This window comes from Macaca nemestrina, chromosome X (assembly GCF_043159975.1).
Source record: "Macaca nemestrina isolate mMacNem1 chromosome X, mMacNem.hap1, whole genome shotgun sequence".
Lineage (NCBI taxonomy): Eukaryota > Metazoa > Chordata > Mammalia > Primates > Cercopithecidae > Macaca > Macaca nemestrina.
Window position 1 is genome coordinate 79,513,157 of NC_092145.1, and position 19,308 is coordinate 79,532,464.

Genomic DNA, 19,308 nt, shown 5'->3' on the forward strand with positions numbered 1-19,308 from the left:
CTTTCAGCTTCTGTCACAGCCCTCTGTCTTTTCTGAACTTTTTCTTCTAAACTCAGTTTTGAAAACAAAATAAATAAAATTTTGTTACTATTCAAAGATCTTAGTGACTCTATCTGAATTTATTACTTTGTTATCATTGTGGGTTTTTTTCCCCTGAATCTAATTGCTTCCTTTAACTATGACTATCTAATTCCAATATATAGTTGAGATCTTTCTAAAAACTTAATTCCTCATACTAATAGAGTACTAGTTTTACATTGTAATGGGGCTTTAAATTTGAGGCATATTGTATATATTCTGATAGCAGAGGAGGAACAGGTTCTCACCAAGGACGTGCTATAACCACTTCTTGACTACTGCCTATGTTCGGTAAGTCCCTGGGACTGTGCAGTCGGCAGGTGGCCAAGACAGCCAGGCCCGCATTCCTTGCTAGCCAGGCCCATGTTCCTCCTCTCTGGGCAGCGACTTCCCCCAGGCCTTGCGTGGGTCCAGAGGTGCTGTCTGTGAGTCAGGAACTAGGGTCAAAAACCTTAGAAGTCTGCCAGGTGTTCTGTTCTACTGAGGCTGAGCTGGCATTCATACCACAGGATGCAGTCCTTCCCACTCCTCTCCCCTTTCCAAAGTCAGAGGAGCCTCACTCTGTACCCACAGCCACCACAGGTCATGGGGAGTACTGCCAGACTACCCCCAATGTCCCCTTGAGGCCCAAGGGCTCTTCAGTCAACTTGTGGTAAATGCTACCTGACCAGAGACTCACGCTTCAGGGCAATGGGCCCCCTTCTGGCCCAGGGCAGGTCTAGAGATGCTGTTCAAGAGTCAAATCCTATAATCTGGTACCATCAAGTGTCTGCTTGGTGCTATACCCCTTTGTAGCTGTGCTGGTACCTAAGGTGCAAGCCAAAGTTCCCTTTACTTTCCCCCCTGCTTTTCTCAAGCAGAAGGAGCTTTGTACCTAGCCACCACGGGTGGCAATGTACTGAGTCTTACCTGAAGCCAGCAATTCTCAGAGGCTCACCTTTGATGTAGTAACTGTGTATCACTTCTGGTTATTCAGGGCCCAAGGGCTCTTCAGTTAGCAGGTGATGAATATTGGTAGGACTGAGTCCTTCCCTTCAAGGCGGTGGATTCCCTTCTGGCCTAGGGCGTGTCTAGAAATGGATCCAGGAGCTAGGGCCTGGAATGGGGCCCTCACAACTCTGACAGTTGCCCTATCCTGTTGTTGCTTAGCTGATATCCAGGATGCAAGACAAAGTCCTCCCCACTCTTCCCTCTCCTCACATGGAAGGAAGGGATCTCTTTGGGAGCAGTGGCTGTGCAACCTGGGATTAGGGGAGAGTGATGCCAGCACTCCCTTAGCCGCCCTAGCTGGTGTCTCAGTAGATTGTGTGCCCCTCGCTGTCAGCCCACCATCTCTGACAGTTCAGTACTAGGATTCACCTATTAGTTGCAGTCTTTATGGCTTAGACTGCCTTTCAAGCTTATTTAGAGCACAGAGCACTTTAGCCTGCAGTGGCAAGGTTTATGGGATCGATTCCCTTCTGGCTAGGGCTGGTTTAAATGCTTCCTCTGTGGGCAGGCATTACCTGAGTTTCGCCCTGTTTCTGGTTTTCCTTTCTGCTCTAACAGGACAGCACCTGAGTTTAGCACCTCACAGTTGCAGTGCTCTCCCACTCCCAGCACACACAGATGCTCTCCACACCACACCACTGCTTCTGCGGTGTTGGGGAGGGGTGGTGTCAGCAATTCAGGACTGTTTTTTCTGTCTCTTCAGTGACTCAGCAATACGGCGTTAAAATCAGGTACTATGAGGGCTCACCCGATTTTTGGCTCTTATGAAGGTGTCTTTTCTGTGTAGATAGTTGTTAAGTTGATGTCCTTTAAGGGAGGGGGGATGATTGGTGGAACATTATAGTCCACCATCGTGCTCTGCGTCCCTTGATGGTACTCTATACCACATACTCTTTATTCACTCATCCGTTGATGGACATTTAGGTTGATTCCATTACTTTGCTATTATGAATTGTGCTGTGGTAAACATATGAGTGCAGGTGTCTTTTTTATATAATGATTTGTTTCCCTTTAGGAAGATACCCAGGAATAGGATCACTGGATTGAATGGTAGTTTTATTTTTAGCTCTTTGAGAAATCTCCATACTGCTTTCCATAGCGGTTGTACTAATTTCCATTACCACCAACAGTGTATAAGCATTCCCTTTTCTCTACATCTTCACCAACTTCTGTTGCTTTTAATTGTTTAATAATAGCCATTCTGACTGGTGTAAGATGGTATCTCATTGTGATTTTCGTTTGGATTTCTGTGATGATTATCGATGTTAAATATTTTTTCATATGTTTGTTGACTGCTTATATGTCTTCTTTTGAAAACTATCTGTTCGTGTCTTTTGCTCACTTTTTGGTGGAGTTACTTGCTTTTTTCTTGTTGAGTTCTTTGAGTTCCTTTTAGATCCTGGATATTAGTTCTTTGTTGGATGCACAGTTTGCAGATATTTTCTCCCATTCTGTAAGTTTTCTATTTACTCTGTTAATTATTTATTTTGCTGTGTAGAATCTTTTTCATTTGAGTTCCATTTGTCTATTTTTGCTTTTGTTATCTGTGCTTTTGCAGTCTTAGTCATAAATTCTTTGCCTAGGCCAATGTCTAGAAAAGTTTTTCCTAGGTTTTCTTCTAGGCTTTTTATAGTTAGACCTTAGTTAATTTTTGTTTTTAGTGAGAGATATGGGTCTAGTGTCAATATTCTGTATGTGGCTATCTGATTTTCCCCACAGTATTTATTGAATAGATTGTCCTTTCCCCAGTATATACTTTTGTCAACTTTGTCAAAGATCTGTTAGTTGTACATATGCGGCTTTCTTTCTGATTGATCTATCTGTGTAATTTTACACCAGTACAGGCTGTTTTGGTTATTGTAGCCTTGTAGTATAATTTAAAGTCAGATAATGTGATACCTCTTTATTCTTTTTGCTTAGGATTGTTTTGGGTATTCTGGCTCTTTTTTGTTCAGTATGAATTTTAGAACAGTTTTTTCTAATTCTGTGAAAAATGACATTAGTAGTTTGATAGGAATAGTGTTGAATCTGTAAATTGCTTTGGACAGTATGGTCTTTTTAACAATATTGATTCTTTCAATCCTTGAGTTTGTTTTTCTATTTGTTTGTGTCTTCTATGACTTCTTTCATCAGTGTTTTATAGTTCTTCTTGTAGAGATCTTTCAACTCATGGGCTAAATGTATTCCTAGATATTTTATTTTCTTGTAGTTATTGTAAATGAGATTGAGCTCTTGATTGGTTCTCTGCTTGATTGTTATTGATGTATAGAAATGCTCATTTTTGTACATTGATTTTGTATCCTGAACTTTACTGAGGTTATTTATCAACTCTAGGACCCTTTTGGAGGAACCTTTTGGAGGAGTTTTCTAGGTGTAAGATCATATCATCAGCAAAAAGAGATAATTTGACTTCCTGTTTTCCAGTTTGGATGCTTTTTATTTATTTCTCTTCTCTGATTGCTGTAGCTAGGACTCTCAATTAGATGTTGAATAGAAGGGGTTGAAAGTAGGCATCCTTGTTCTATTCTCGTTCTCAGGAATGCTTTCAAGTTTTCCCCATTCAGTGTGATATTGGCTGTGGGTTTGCTATATGTGGCTTTGATTATTTTGAGGTATATTTTTTCTATGTCTAGTTTATTGAAGGTTTATGCTGGATTTTATTGAATGCTTTTTCTGCATCTATTGAGATGATTTTTGTTTTTAATTCTGTTTATGTAGTGAATCACATTTATTGCTTTGCATATATTCTTGCATCCCTGGAATAAAACCCACTTGATCATGGTATATTATCTTTTTGTTGGGCTGTTAGAGTTGGTTTACTGATATTTTGTTTAGGATTTTTACATCTGTGTTCATCAGGGATATTGGCCTGTAGTTTTTTGTTTTGTTTTCTTTTGGGTTGTTTCCTTGCCTGGTTTTGGTTTTAGGGTAATGCTGCCTTTGTAGAATGAGTTACGGAGGATTCCCTCTTGCTGAAATGTTTTGGAACAGTTTCAGTAGGATTAGTGCCAGTTATTTATATGTCTCATGGAATTTGTGTGTGACTCTGCCTGGTTCTGGGGTTTTTTGGTTTGTTTGTTTCGAGATTTTTTATTACTGATTCAATTTCGAAACTCATTGTTGGTGGGTTCTGTATTTCTGTTTTTTTCCTCATTCAATCTTGGGAGGTTGTACATTTCCAGAAATGTATCTATTTCCTCTAGGTTTTCTAGTTTGTATGCATAGAAGTGCTCATAGTAGTCTCTGATGATATTTTGTATTTCTGTGGTATCAGTTGTACGTCTCCTTTTCCATTTCTGATTATGCATATTTGAATCTTATATTTTGTTCTTGGTTAATCTAGCTAGTGGTCTTTCAGCTTTATTTATCTTTTCAAATAATCAATCTTTCACTTGTCAATAGACACAGGAAGAGCATTTGATAAAATTCAAAATCTCTTCAGAATAAAAACTCAGCAGAGAAGGCATAGAAAAACTCAACATGATAAACGCCATATATGACTTACCCACAGCTAACAACATGCCGAATAGGGAAAAGTTGAAAGCCTTTCCACAAAAAAAAAAAAAAAAAAAAAAAAAAACTGTAACAAGACAGGGATGCCTGTTTTCACCACTCCTATTCAACATGGTACTAGAAGTCCTAGCCAGAGCAATCAGGCAAGAGAAACAAATAAAAGGCATCCAAATTGGGAAAGAAGTCAGATTGTCCCTCTTAGTTGATGATATGATTTTATATCTAGAAAAAAACTAAATACTTCACCAACGAAACTTTTACATCTGATAAATAAATTTGGTAAAGTTACAGGACGCAAAATCAACATACAAAAATCAGTAGTCTTTCTATACACCAATGGTGAAATCATTAAGAAAAAAATTAAGAAGGCAATCCCACTTATAATAGCTACCAAAAAAATACTCAGGATTAAACCTAACCAAGGAGGTGAAAGATCTCTACAAGGAAAACTATAACATCATTTTTCACAGAAATAGAAAAAAGAATTCCAAAATTTGTATGGAACCAAAAAAAGAGCCCATGTAGCCGAAGCAATCCTGAGCAAAAAGAATAAAGCTAGAGACATCACACTACCTGACTTCAAAATATATTATAACACTATTGTAACAAAAATGGCATGGTATTGGTATAAAAACATATGTAGACCAATAGAGCAGAATAGGGAATCCAAATATAAATCCATGTATTTATAGCCAACTGATTTTCGACAAAAGCATCAAGAACATACATGGGAAAAGGACACTCTCTTTAATAAATTGTGCTGGCAAAATTGGAGTCTGTATATAGAAGAATGAAACTGAATCCCTATCTCTCACCATGTACAAAAATCAACTCAAGATGGATTAAAGACTTAAATGTAAGACTTGAATCTGTAAAACTACTAGAAGAAAAAATAGGGAAAATACTTTAGGACATTGGTCTATGCAAAGATTTTGTAGTGAAGACCTGAAAAGCAGATAACAAAACCAAAAATAAACAGCTGGGACTATATTAAGCTAAAAAGCTTCTACACAGCAAAAGGAACAACAGAGAGAAGAGACAACCTGTTAAATGGGAGAAAATATTTTCAAACTTCATCCAACAAGAGACTAATATTCAGAATATACGAGGAACTCAACTCAATAATAAAAAAAACTCAATTAAAAAGACATTTCTCAAAAGAAGACATGTTGATGGCCAACAAGTATGTGGGAAAATGTTCAACATCACTGATCACCAGGGAAATGCAAATCAAGACCACATGAGATATCCTCTTCCCTTAGTTATAATGGCCTTGATTAAAAACACAAAAAATAACAGATATTGGTGAGGATGCAGACAAAAGGAAGCTCTTATACACTGTTGGTGGGACTATAAATTAGTACAGCCATTATGAAAAACAGTATGGAGATTTCTCAAAAAACTGGAACTGGAACTACCATATGATCCAGCCATCCCACTACTGGGTATTTATCCAAAGGAAAGGTAATCAGTATATCAAAAGGATACCTGCATGTTGTATGTTGATTGTAGCACTTTTCACAATAGCTGATACGGAATCTTAAGTGTCCATCAATGGGACATTCGATAATATAAATGTGGAATACTCTTAGTCTATAAAAAAGTGAAATCCTGTCATTTGCAGCGACATGGATGGAACTGGAGGTCAGTATGTTAAGTGAAATAAGTCAGGCACAGAAAGACAAATATCACATGTTATCTAAGAAAGTTGATCTTATAGAGGTAGAGAATAGAGTGATAGGTATCAGAGCCTGGGAAGGGTGTGTGGTTAGGCGTGGGAGATAGCGGGAGATTGGTCAATGGGTACAAACCTACAGTTAGATAAAAGGTGTAAGTTTTAATGTTTGATAGCAGAGCAGGGTGACTATAGTTAGCAATAATGTGTATTTCAAAGTATCTGGAAGAGAGAACTTAAAATGTTCCCAACACATAGAAATGATAAATACTCAAGGAGATAGATACCCCTAATACTCTGATTTGATCATTACATATTCTGTACGTTCAACAAAATATCACGTGTACCCCATAAATATGTAAAATATTATGAATCAATTAAAACTGTGCCTCGGACTCTGAGGTGCCTCTTTGATTTGGTCTCCACTTAGATGCATTATTTTTCAAACTTTATAGTTTATCAAAACTAATGGAATTCATGTACTTTACAGCTTAATGGACTCATAATGGATGATTACGTAACTTCAGAACCCATTTTGTTAAAAGAAGTGACATTTTATGCACTATTAAGCCAACTAGAATAATTTTCTTGCTCTTAGCCATAACTTCACTGTGTCCTTATTGAAGAAATTCTGGGATGTGTTGTAGAAGGTTTTGATAGAAGAGAGTGTTTCTAAAGATACGTGAAAACAGGGCCTTTTTCCATTATTCCATCAAGAAAAATAAGATAGACAAAACTCATGAAATGGGAAAGTGGTTGAAATGCCCTAGTTTGTGTTATAATGCTTTAAATTATATTTATTTCATAATAGTTCTATTGGGAAAGGGAATTTTAAAATTACTGCCTTCAAAGGCCTTACCAGTTATAAGAGCATGTATATGTGTGTGTATAAAATAAAACGTTAAGAACTATACTTTCACATTTCATATTTTTTTCATCTTAGGTATTTAAAGCAGTTCAGGAAGATAACCCTTGTGTTTTTACAATATGAACAATTTTATTTCTAATACTTTTTATGCAATAAACTGCCTAAAAGACTAGAAAAGTAGTTTGCTGAGTCCTAGAGGGATAACTATAATGTAAAACTAACCTGTAGTATATAAGGTACTGTCCTGGGCCTTGACAGTACCTTATATACTGCAGGTTAGTTTTATATCATATGTTGACAGTTTCCCCCAATTCCTTTGCAAATCTGCTCAAAATTATATAACTTCCCTCCCTAACCCCTCTGAATATATGTGAGTTATAAAAAGTAGAAGCAAGCCAACAACAACAACAAAAAAAGTCATAAAAAAGTATCAATGATTCCACCCACTCGCAGCTACTGTTATTGACACTTTTGGTGTAAACTCCTACGTATATCACATTTTTTCCCACAAACATATTTTTTTCACTCTGCTTTTTTCATTTAAGACATTCCTCTGTCACTACGTATATTTCTGAATGGCTGTGTTTTGTTGTATGTGTTCACTCTATTTATGCTGTTCTCCAACATGCATCATTTAGGCTGTTTCCAATTTTGTTTCTATTAAAACAGAATTGGTATAAACAACCTTATAGCTAAATTTTCATTCCGTTATTCAACAGGTATTCATTAGGTACCTATTGTATGTCAGTCACTGTATTTGGCTTTGAGTTACAACAGTGAGCACTACTATTAGAGTGATTACTCATGTGGAATGTGCAGGAGAGCAGCTATTAATCAAATAATTGTACTGCTGTTTATGTAGTTTATAACTGAAATGGATACTGTGAAAGAAAGGAATAATGTACTGTGTGAGACTAAGGCAAAGGACCCTGATGGGCTGGGGAAGGCATTATTGAGGAAATGCTATTTGAGCTGTTGATCAACTAGTTGAAAGAGGTTGAAGGGACCACAGGGGAAGGTGTTACAGAGAGATTATTCCAGACAGAGTAGACATTACTGTGTAAAGTCCCTATGACAGAAAGGATTATGGCATGTTTAAGGAACTGAAAGAAAGGCAGTGCGGCCTAAGCACTGAAAGCAGTGGTATAAAATATAACTGGAGAGGTATTCAGGGGCCAGACCAAGTAAAGCCTTATAAGCCGTGTTACAGATTTTAGTTTTTATCCCGAGAATGATAGGCTACTGCTTAAGGGTTTTCAGCTGGAAGGGAAATCTGATTGCAGGGTGAACTTACTAGATAAGGGCAAAGCAGATGCAGGGAGATCAGTTAGGAGATTGTTGCAGTGGTTTATGCGATAATTGATGATAGCTTAGATTAGGTTTATGGTTAGAAATGGAAAGAAATAGATTCAAGAGATTTTTAGGAGATAAAATTGATTCAACTTAGAGCATATTTATAAGGGTTTTTTTTTTTTTTGGGCATAAATTCCCAGAAGTAGAATTCTTGACACAAAGGGCAATATTATTTTAAAAGCTTGTAAACGATAGCAAATTGCTCTCCAGAAAAATTATTTCAGCGTATTCTCCATTAACAGTGTATTAGACTGCTCATTTTCATATGCCCTCAGCAGTAATAAGCAGTATCTTTTTTTTTTTTACTCTTTTCTTTTTATTTTCAGTGTTTTTTGGGTATGTTTTATTCTTTTTAATATCTTTTCCAGAAATCAAGTTAATATTTTAATTTTTAAATGGGGATTGTTTTGCCAACCATAATAATATAGTAGTTTTAGAATATATGTATATTGGTCTCCTTAGTTTGGTATTAGAAAGTGTGGTTTTTATTCTTAATTTTCTCACTCTGAAGCTGAAAGTAAAGCAAAAGGATTTAATGGGAATGTTGTCTCAGGAACATGGAACAAAGAAAAAATGTGAGATGCATTTAGATCAGATTGAGTATTACTGGAAAATTGCATTTGTGAGGAAATTTTCAGTAACTCAGCTTTGTTTGATATAGGCAATACTAAACCCTCTGCTTTCCTAAAAGGAGTATTGCAACTCTGCTCTACCATGAGTTTAGACATGGGACTCCAAAATATTTTAAATAAAAAACTGACAAATAGCCAAAATGTATATAAATTTTCTACTACAAAAATGGAAATATGGAAAATTTCTTTGAATTTTCTGTAGTGTTTTGGTAGCTTAATAAATAAATGTATAGTACATATCCCTTCATGACCACTAAATTACTTTTTTAACAATATGAGAGTGGCTAAAATTGAAAGTAAGACATTTAAGAGAAATAAATAACTTTTTTAAAAGTAATTGAAATAGTTAATTTTTCTCCAAAATATTTTGAATTTGAAAGATATTAGCCTTAGATTTAGAATAAAAGTTATATTTGTAATGTTTTCATGTATTTCTCAATATATAAATTCTATATTATTGAATTATGGTTATATTTGAAATGACATGTTATTCACTGCTTTGTTTTCTCTCTTTCAATAGTTAAAAGATGTTGATACTCGGAAAATCATAAAAGCAATGCTTTCTTATGTGTGGCCCAAAGACAGGCCAGATCTACGAGCTAGAGTTGCCATTTCGCTTGGATTTTTGGGTGGTGCAAAGGTAAGAAATTATGCATTGTTTGGTTGCTCTAACTAAGAAATACTACATTTTCTAGTTATGAATCCTGGGCCTGGTATAAATCACTTTTGGGGTAGCATGACCAACCAACTTTTAGGACCCTCATTTAGTTTACATAATTATTTTATGCAGTCATTAGAAATTATATGGTAATGTCCTGTTTATCTCTGGATCAGACTTCTCACAGAATTAGTGGAATTCACTCCTAAAGCCATTGTAAGATATAGGAGCATTGATTGTAACAAAGCATAAGCACCTTTGTAAAAGAAGATTTTTGGAACCTCTTTGTCTCCCACTTAATACATATTTTTGGTAAGCTTGGTTCCCAGATCCCAGTAAATTGAAAAGAGGATGAAGCCATTTTAGGAACACTGATAGCCATAAGTAATAAGTAACAGCTTAATATCAAGAGAAAAGCTAAAAAACAAAACAAAAACAGCCACAAAACCTGACTGTTTTGGTACGTTCAGTATAGGAGCCCTCTGCATTTCATCAGCCTTCTCAGTTTGTCATTGTACTATATAAAGCTAAGTTATAATGATGACCTTGAGTTTTCAAGAAAATACAACCTTGTTTCCAATTTAGTCAGATTTTTCTTTCTTTTTCTTGATACGGAGTCTCACTTTGTTGCCCAGGCTGGAGTACAGTGGCACAATCTTGACTCACTGCAATCTCTGCCTCCTGGGTTCAAGCGATTCTCCTGCCTCAGCCTCCCGAGTAGCTGGGATTATAGGCACGCGCCACCGTGCCCAGCTAACTTTTGTATTTTTAGTAGAGACGGAGTTTCACCATGTTGACCAGGCTGGTCTCTAACTCCTGACCCCAGGCAATCCTCCTGCCTCGACCTCCCAAAGTGCTGGGATTACAGGCATGTGCCACTGCACCCAGCCCCCAATTTACTCAGATTTTAAAGTCAGGGAAGTATATGTTTATAGGTATACTATATTGTCATGATGAAGTCTCAGGAATGAGACTGCTTGGGCTTTGCCACCTTGTAACCTTAAGCAAGTTGTTGAGTCTGTATGCCTCGGTTTCCCCATTTGTAAAATAGGGTTGTTATAAGGATTAAATAAATTAACATATAAAAGACTTATAACAGTGCCTGGCAGGTAGTAAAATACAAGTATTAAAAATAAATAAATTTAGATTTCCAAAAATAATGGTTAAAAGTGTTTGCTTAAAATGAGTATAAAGGAGGTTTGGCTATAATTTGGCTACCACTCTTATATATGGATTAATATTTTATTTTAGAACTCAGTTCTTACCACTTATTGTTTCCCTGTATCATGTATACTCTCCTTTATTTGCTCATTCTTTTCCCTACCCTAAAAATATTAATTGAGAACTTATACACACTACTGTTCTTGGCATTGCAGAGTATTCAAATACGAACAAAGCAAATTTCTTTCCTCAAACCATATGGGATAAGGCAAGCTTTATTTTATTGCCCTAATAAAAGGTAGGTCATAAATGATTTAAAGAAGTGCCAGTCAGGTGTTGTAGGGTTTCAGAGGAAAGTTAGGAACCACCATCATGGGGAGTTAGGAAAGGTTTCACAGAGGAGATGACATCTGAGATAGGCCTTGATTGATGAGTAGGATTATTACAGGTGTAGGAATAACATGAAAAATGGCCTAGTTGTGAGAGAGCATAATATGTATAGAGAAGTGAATAGTCTATCTTGGCTCCAGTGAGGGTAAGTTGTTTCAGAGAATTTGCAAATAAGCTTGGAAAGACAGATTAGAGCTCGTAAATGTGAAATATTGTGACTGTGAAATAGAAAAATGTATTTAATTATGTGGGAAGTAGGAACCTGTATTTTGAATAGATGAGTAATAAGGTTAGAACTGTGTTTTAGGAACTTAATCTGGCCATGTGTAAAAGATGAATTCAAGTGGTGATAGACCTAAAGTAGGGATACCATTTATTTCACACATTCATTTCAGCAAATGTTTACTGACCAGTTATAAGGCTCATATAATAGTCTAGATAAGAATTAATAGCAGTTTGTACTGAAGTGGTAGTAGAAATTGCAATATGGAGGAAAATGCAAGAGATACTGTGCAGTAGGAGAGATAGAGTCAACAATACTTAGCAATGGATCAACTATTAGAAGTTAAAAAAAAAAAAAAGTAGGATTCCAGGATGAGAGAATAAGAATGCCTTTAACAAAAGCGGGTATAATCAGAAGGTCTTGTTTGGGGAAAATGAAGATCTTGGTTTTGGACATGTTAAGTTTTAGGTACTAGCAGAACACCCAGATAGAGATATTCAGCTGGTAATACAAAATGTGAAACAAGCTCAGGAAGGAGCCCAGGTCTAGAGAGATTGAGATGACAGTTGAAACAGTGCAAATTAGTGAGTTCAGCAAGGAAAAAAACACAAGTAGAAGGAAAGAGAAGACAACTAGGGACATTACCTTTGATTAATGTGTTCCTCTAGGGAAGTAAATAGAGGAAACTGAGAAGGAGTGACCGAAGAGTTAAGAGTAAAGCCAAAATAATTCACAATCAGACTCTATTTCATGTCTCCTTTCTCATCTGTAATGTCTGTTGAGTACTCTCCCAGTGGATCTCACCCATTCTTGGGGAAGAGTACTTACTTAAATCAAGATGCTGAGCAACAGATCAAGAACACATTTTTTGTTATATTTGTTTAAACTGAACAGAGGGAACAATATTACAAATGTAATTTTAATAGGTATTGTTTACAAATTTTAACCCTCGTGCATTTTTAGCATAGTACTGGTTGCTGAATTGTCTTTTACATATAAATTACATAAGGATAAATATGGTTCTGAGCTCATATGCTCCTTTGTTAGTTGAATGCAAGTACTTTGCTGACAAGTTAAAGGCAGATTGTTTTCTACACTTTCTTTTTAATTGAAGAGAACAGGTAAGAACATGACTAATTAAGCTAGCCAATGTGGGGAGTCTTAAGTAATGGCATTTGTATTAGAATTTATTTTTAGAGTGAGTTCCAGTCCTTTAAAATACAGATTTCTGTTGCTTAGTGACAGGTCAATATCAGGGTATGAAACATAGATCTAAACTAATTTCCTTAATGACTAAAATATTTTTAGAAGGTTAATATTTGGTTCTTTAATCAACAACTACTGAGTGCCCATAAGATGGAAAATGCTATACTAAACTCATGTAAACTGATTGCAAATAAGCAGAAGGGAATATAGAAAATCCTCAAAAAGAATGTTTAATTTCTTTTGAATCAGGAGAAGGAAGAAATTACCAGATGTTATGATGAGTGCCTGCTAGTACTTTCAAAGCATATAGAAAACAATTTTCTTTTTACAAAACAGAAACTAGATCATAGAATAACTTCAAACATGTAGAACATAGTAGTAGCATTTGACTATTCCTAAAAGCATTTGCACAGCTTTGTAGACTGTCCATTTAAAAGTGCTTGCTCTTGCAAATAATTAAAAAGTGATCATTGTTTATTCTTGAGTAGTATTGCAGGTGTATTTTATAATTGGTGTGGAAAGATGGATTGTTATCCCCTTTTATCCTTGACTTCCTATTTTTCATCAAGCCTGAATATATGCTTTGACATATAAACACCTTGGATCAATCTAGGCCTCTTTATATTCTAATCTTTCCTATCTTCTCCACATATTCTGGGGATTTTAGTGCAGTGTTCAAGAATCTTCTCAGCTCTAAATGCCACCCTGCCATCTGCATGGCTGTAGTGGTATCATAACTAGGCATGAAACATAGATGAGGAAGAAGAAAGAAAGGATTATCAAATAAGAAGAGGAAAACAGGAGGAAGATTTTGTGCCTAATATATGGGAGCATAGCATACCTTCTGCTTACTTATTTACTTTTTAATGTTCTTTTGATTCTGAGGGTCTTAAGGCTATCATTGTCTCCAGCAAAAATTTTAAAGATAAACGGTATTATGTAGAGATGCTTTGGAGTCCAGAGTAGACTAAGAGAGTGGATTGGTATTTCTTCTAGCAGAGTTGCAGCAATTCTATTTTAATATGTTTGGGTTCTATATAAGATGTATTTTAGGGGTTCCACTACCAAGAGAGACAAAAACAAAATGCTATTTGTATTCATTCCTTAAATCCCTACAAATCATATGCAATGTATTTTCTTACCATCTATACATATATCATAGGAGTATCATATTATTAATCTGGGAAATTTGAGGTCTTCTATGATGTGTTTTTTTTTTTTTTTTTTTTTTGATGGAGTTTCACTCTTGTTGCCCAGGCTGGAGTGCAGTGGCGTGATCTCTGCTCACTGCAAACTCCGACTCCCAGGTTCAAGCGATTCTCCTGTCTCAGCCTCCCAAGTAGCTGGGATTACAGGCGGATGCCACCATACCCGGCTTATTTTTGTATTTTTAGTAGAGATGGGGTTTTCTCATATTGGTCAGGCTCATCTCAAACTCCTGACCTCAGGTGATCCACCCGCCTCAGCCTCCCAAAGTGTTGGGATTACAGGCATGAGCCACAGCGCCCGGCCAACCTAATTCAACCTTTCTATTAGTATTTTACATACAACCATGCCAGGATTTAGGGAAAATGTAAAACATATTTATTGAAATCATTTGATTTTATAAAATGTATGTTACCTTTAATATTACCAAAAAATGTTTATTCATATTCTCTAACCACTGCCATCTTGGAAACCACTTAGATGACAGAAAAACTGGGGGCAAAGGAAATTAAAGTATCAAGTGCAAAAATAAGCTATCTTTACAATTATAATAATTTCAAGGGAGAGTGATTTATAAAAATAAACACCCTTTTTCTTCAGAAATGCATCTGTTATATAAAGTATGACAGGTAATATATATATTGAGCAAATATTTATTGACTAACAAATAATGATTTATATATATATATATATATATATATATAAATATATATATATGACATAATAGAAACATCCAAAAGGAGAGACAAAGGAAGCTGTAGTAGTGTACCAACAATTAAGCATATAGGGAAAGCTTTATGAAGGATTTAGCATTTTTTAATAACTATTTTGACATTTGTAAAATTAAAACATTTATGTACTTATTCATTTTTTTTGAAATTTTTCTGAAAAATATTTTTTAAAATGAGGCAGTGCTACCTGATGCCTTTGAGAAGTATGAATTTTACCCTGTTTTATTATTATTATCATTATTATTATTATTATTATTAAAAGACTATATCTTGGAGAAGTTTTAAGTTTACAGAAAAATTGAACAGTAAGTACAAAGAGTTATTATATATACCCCTTTTTCCCCCCCACAATGCAGTTTCTTCTCTTATTAGCATCTTGCATTAATATGGTACATTTGCTAAAACTGATGAACCAATTATTTTTAAAAGATACATTATTATTAACCGAGTCCATAGTTTACATTAGGATTCACTTTTTGTGTTCTACAGTTTTGTGGTTTTTGGGAAATGTACAATGTCATGTATTCACCATTATGATATCATATATCATATAGAATAGTTTCCCTACCCCCAAAATCCCATGTGATCCATCTATTCATCTGTCCTTCCTTCCTCCAAAATTCCTAACAACAGTGATCTTTTTACTAACTCTCTAGTTTTGCCTTTTCCAGAATGTCATATAGTTGGAAAAATATGGTATGTAGCTTTTTCAGACTGGCTTCCTTCACTTAGCAATATGTATTTCAAGATATTCATTGTGTGTGTGTGTGTGTGTGACCTGATAGCTCTTTTCTTTGTATCACTGAATAATATATGGGTGTACTATAGTGTGTTTATCCACTCACCTGTTGAAAGACATCTTGGTTTCCTTTAGATTTTGGCCATCATTGATAAAGCTGTAGTAAACATTTGTGTGCAGGTTTTTGTGTGGCCATAAGTTTTCATCTCATTTGGGTAAATACCAAAGAACACAATTGCTGGATTGTCTTGTAAGACTATGTTTTGTTTTGTAAGAAACTCCTAAATAACCTTTTATAGTTGGTATACCGTTCTACATTCCTACAAGCAATGAATAAGAGTTCCTGTTGCTCCACATCCTCACTAGCATTTGGTGTTAGCGATATTTTAGATTTTAGCCATTCTAATAGGTGTGTAGTAGCATCTCACTTTTGTTCTGATTTACAAATGCCTAATGACATATGTCGTTGACGTCTTTTCATACGCTTTTTTGTCATTTGTATATCTTATTTGGTGAAACGTCTGATCAGTTCTTTTGCCCATTTTTAAATTGGATTGTTTTCTTATTTTTGAGATTTAAGAGTTCTTTTGTAATTTTGGATGCAAATACATTATCAGACAAGTCTTTTGCAAATACTTTGTCCCAGTCTGTGGCTTGTCATCTTATTCTCTTAACAGTGTGTTTTGTAAAGCAGAAGTTTTTAATATTAATGAAGTCCTACTTACCAATCTTTCATAGATCATGTTTTTGGTGCTAAGTCATTGCCAAACCCAAGGTTACCTGGATTTTATCTTACGTTGTCTTCTAGATGATTTATAGTTTCATCTTCTACATTTTGGTCTATGATCTATTTAGAGTTAATTTTTATGAAATATGTAAGGTCTGTGTCTGGATTCCTTTTTTTTTTTTTTTTCATTGGCATGCTCAGTTGCTCCAGCATCATTTATTGAAAAGGCTATCTCTTCCCCACTGGGTTGCCTTTGCTCCTTTTGTGAAAGATCAGTTGACTGTATTTTTGTGAGTCTGTTTTTGTGTGCTGTCTCTTCTATTTCCATTGATCTATTTGTTTGTTTTTTGACCAATACCACACTGTCAGGATTACTGTAGCTTCATATAGTAAGTCTTATAGTCGGGTAGTGTCAGACCTCCAATATTGTTTTCTTTTTCAGTATTCTGTTGGCTGTTTTGAATTTTTTGCCTTTCTATATAAACTTTAGGATCAATTTGTCCATATCCACAAAATTGCTTACTGGGATTTTGATTGGGGTTACATTGAATCTATAGATCAAGCTGGAGAAAACTGACATCTCAACAATATTGAGTCTTCCTATACATGAACATGGAGTATCTCTCCATTTATTTAGCTTCTTTGATTTCTTTCATATGAGTTTATAGTTTTCCTCATATACCTTTTGCACACATTTGTTAGATTTGTACTGAAGTATTTCATTTTTTGTTTTTAATTTAAATGGTGTATTTTTTATTTCAAATTGCATATTGTTCATTGGTGGTATGTGGGAAGGTAGTTGACTTTTGTATATGACTTTGTATGTTGCAGCCTTGCTGTAATTGCTTATTAGTTCTAGTAGGGTTTTTTGTTGATTTTTTTTTCAGATTTTCTATATAGACAATTATATCACCTGCAAAGACAGTTTTATTTCATCCTTTCTAGAATGAATACCTTTATTTCCTTTTCTTATCTTATTGCATTAGCTGTGACTTCTAGTAGTGTTGAATGTAATGTGATAAAAGAGGACATCCTTGCCTTGTTCACAGTTTAGTTTCCCACCATTAAGTATGCTATTAGCTTTAAGGTTTTTTGTAGGTGTTTGTGATCAAGTTGAAGTTTTCCTCTATTCCTAGTTTGCTGGGAGTTTTTGTAATAAGTAGGTGTTGGAATTTGTTAAATTATTTTTCTTCATCTGCTATCATTTGATTTTTCTTCTTTAGCTTGTTGATGTGATGGATTACATTAACCGATTTTCAAATGTTGAACCAGCTTTCCATACCCAGAATAAATTCCACCTGGTTATGTTGTATAATTATTTTTGTACATTGTTGGGTATGATTTGGTAATATTTTGTTGAGGATTTTTGTATCTATATTCAGGAGAGAGGGTGGTCTGTACTTTTCTTATAATGTCTTTGGTTTTGATATTAGAGTGGTACTGTTTTCATGGAATGAGTTAGGAAGTATTCCCTCTACTTCTGTTTTCTGGAAGAAATTATAGAGAATTCACATCATTTCTTCTTTAAGTAGTTAGTAAAATTCACCAGTGAAACCATTTGGATCAGTGCTTTCTGTTTTGGAAGGTTATTAATTATTGAATCAATTTCTTGAATAGATACAGACCAATTGAATTTATCAATGTATCTTGTATAGGAAGGGATCTTTTAAGGAATTTGTCCATTTCATCTAAGTTATCAAATTTGTTGTACTAGAGTTGCTCATACTATCCCTCAATTATTCTTTTAATGTTCATAGAAATAGTACTGAAGGCCTGCCTTTCATTTCTGATGTTAGTAATTTGTCTTCTTTCTTTTTTGCTTGATTAGCCTGACTAGAGACTTAGCAATTTTATTGCTCTTTTCCAAGAGCCAGCTTTTGGTTTTGTTGATTTCCTTTTTTCAATTTCATTGATTTCTGCCCCAATTTTTATTCTTCTGCTTACTTTGGATTTAATTCGCACTTTTTTTTTATTTTCCCAAGATGGAAACTTAGATTATTCATCTTAGGTCTTTCTTTTCTAATATTTGCATTCAGTGCTATAAATTTCTTTTTAAGTGCTGCTTTTGCTGCATCCCACAAATTTTGATACATTATACCTTCCATCTTTATTTAGTTCAAAATATTTTTAGATTTCTCTTTAGTCTTTGACCCACGTGTTATTTAAAAGCATGTTGTTTAATCGTTGGGATATGCCTACTGTCATTCTGTTAGTGATTTCTAATTCAATTCCATTTTGCCTAGGGCATACTTCATGCGATGTGTATTTTTAAAAATTTGTAAAGGTGTGTTTTATGGCCCAGAGTGTCATTTATCTTGGTGAATGATCTGTGCAAGTTTGAGAAGAATATGTATTCTGCTCTTGTTGGATGAAGTATCCTATAGGTGTCATTTAGATATAATAGAGGATGCATCTATTTTTCCTTGCCATTCTATCAGTTTTTGCCCTATGCATTTTGATATTTTGTTGTTAGGTGCATACACAATTAAGGAATGTTATATCTTTTTGGAGAATTGACCTCTTTATCATTATGTAATGCCCCTCTTTTATTCTTGTTTCCTGTTAATTTTCCTTGATCTGAAGTGTGTTTTATCTGAAATTAATATAGTTACTCCAGCTTAGCTTTGATAAGATGATATATATTTCTTCATCCGTTTACATATAATTCATTATGTCTTTATATTTAAAATGGGATCTGTAGTTGGATCATCTTTTAAAAATCCATTCTGACAATCTGGGTTTTTTTTAATGCCATCAGATCCAGGCATGATGTTTTAATTGGTATAGACTATTCATATTTAAAAGATTAACTGATATTATTGGATTAATATTGACCATATATGTAACTGTTTTCTGTTCATTGCCTTTCTTCTTTGGTTTTTGCTTTTATTTTACTTTTTCTTCAATCTTTTTCTTCCTTCTCTGGCTTTAATTAAACAGTTTATATTATTTTGTTTTTTCTAATCATTTAACTTTCCAATTATACTTTTCAATTTTTAAGTGGTTGCCATAGAGTTTGCATTATACATTTATAGGCAGTCTAATTCCACTTTAATATAACACTGTTACTGCTTCATGGGAGTGGTGCACATAACAGTATTCCCAATTCATTCCCCCTATCACTTACACACTGCTGTGATTCATTTCACCTATTTATA

General features: G+C 34.8%; 1 protein-coding gene across 3 annotated transcripts in view; it reads left to right on the forward strand.

The window, feature by feature from the left end:
* LOC105496935 (ATP binding cassette subfamily B member 7) overlaps nt 1-19,308 on the forward strand; it is a 115,717-nt gene that overhangs the window by 56,143 nt on the left and 40,266 nt on the right. For all 3 annotated transcript variants that reach the window (XM_011767571.2, XM_011767572.2, XM_011767573.2), the window contains one exon: nt 9,630-9,749. In XM_011767571.2, the coding sequence (XP_011765873.2) occupies nt 9,630-9,749 (120 nt within the window). The remainder of the gene's footprint in view (nt 1-9,629; nt 9,750-19,308) is intronic.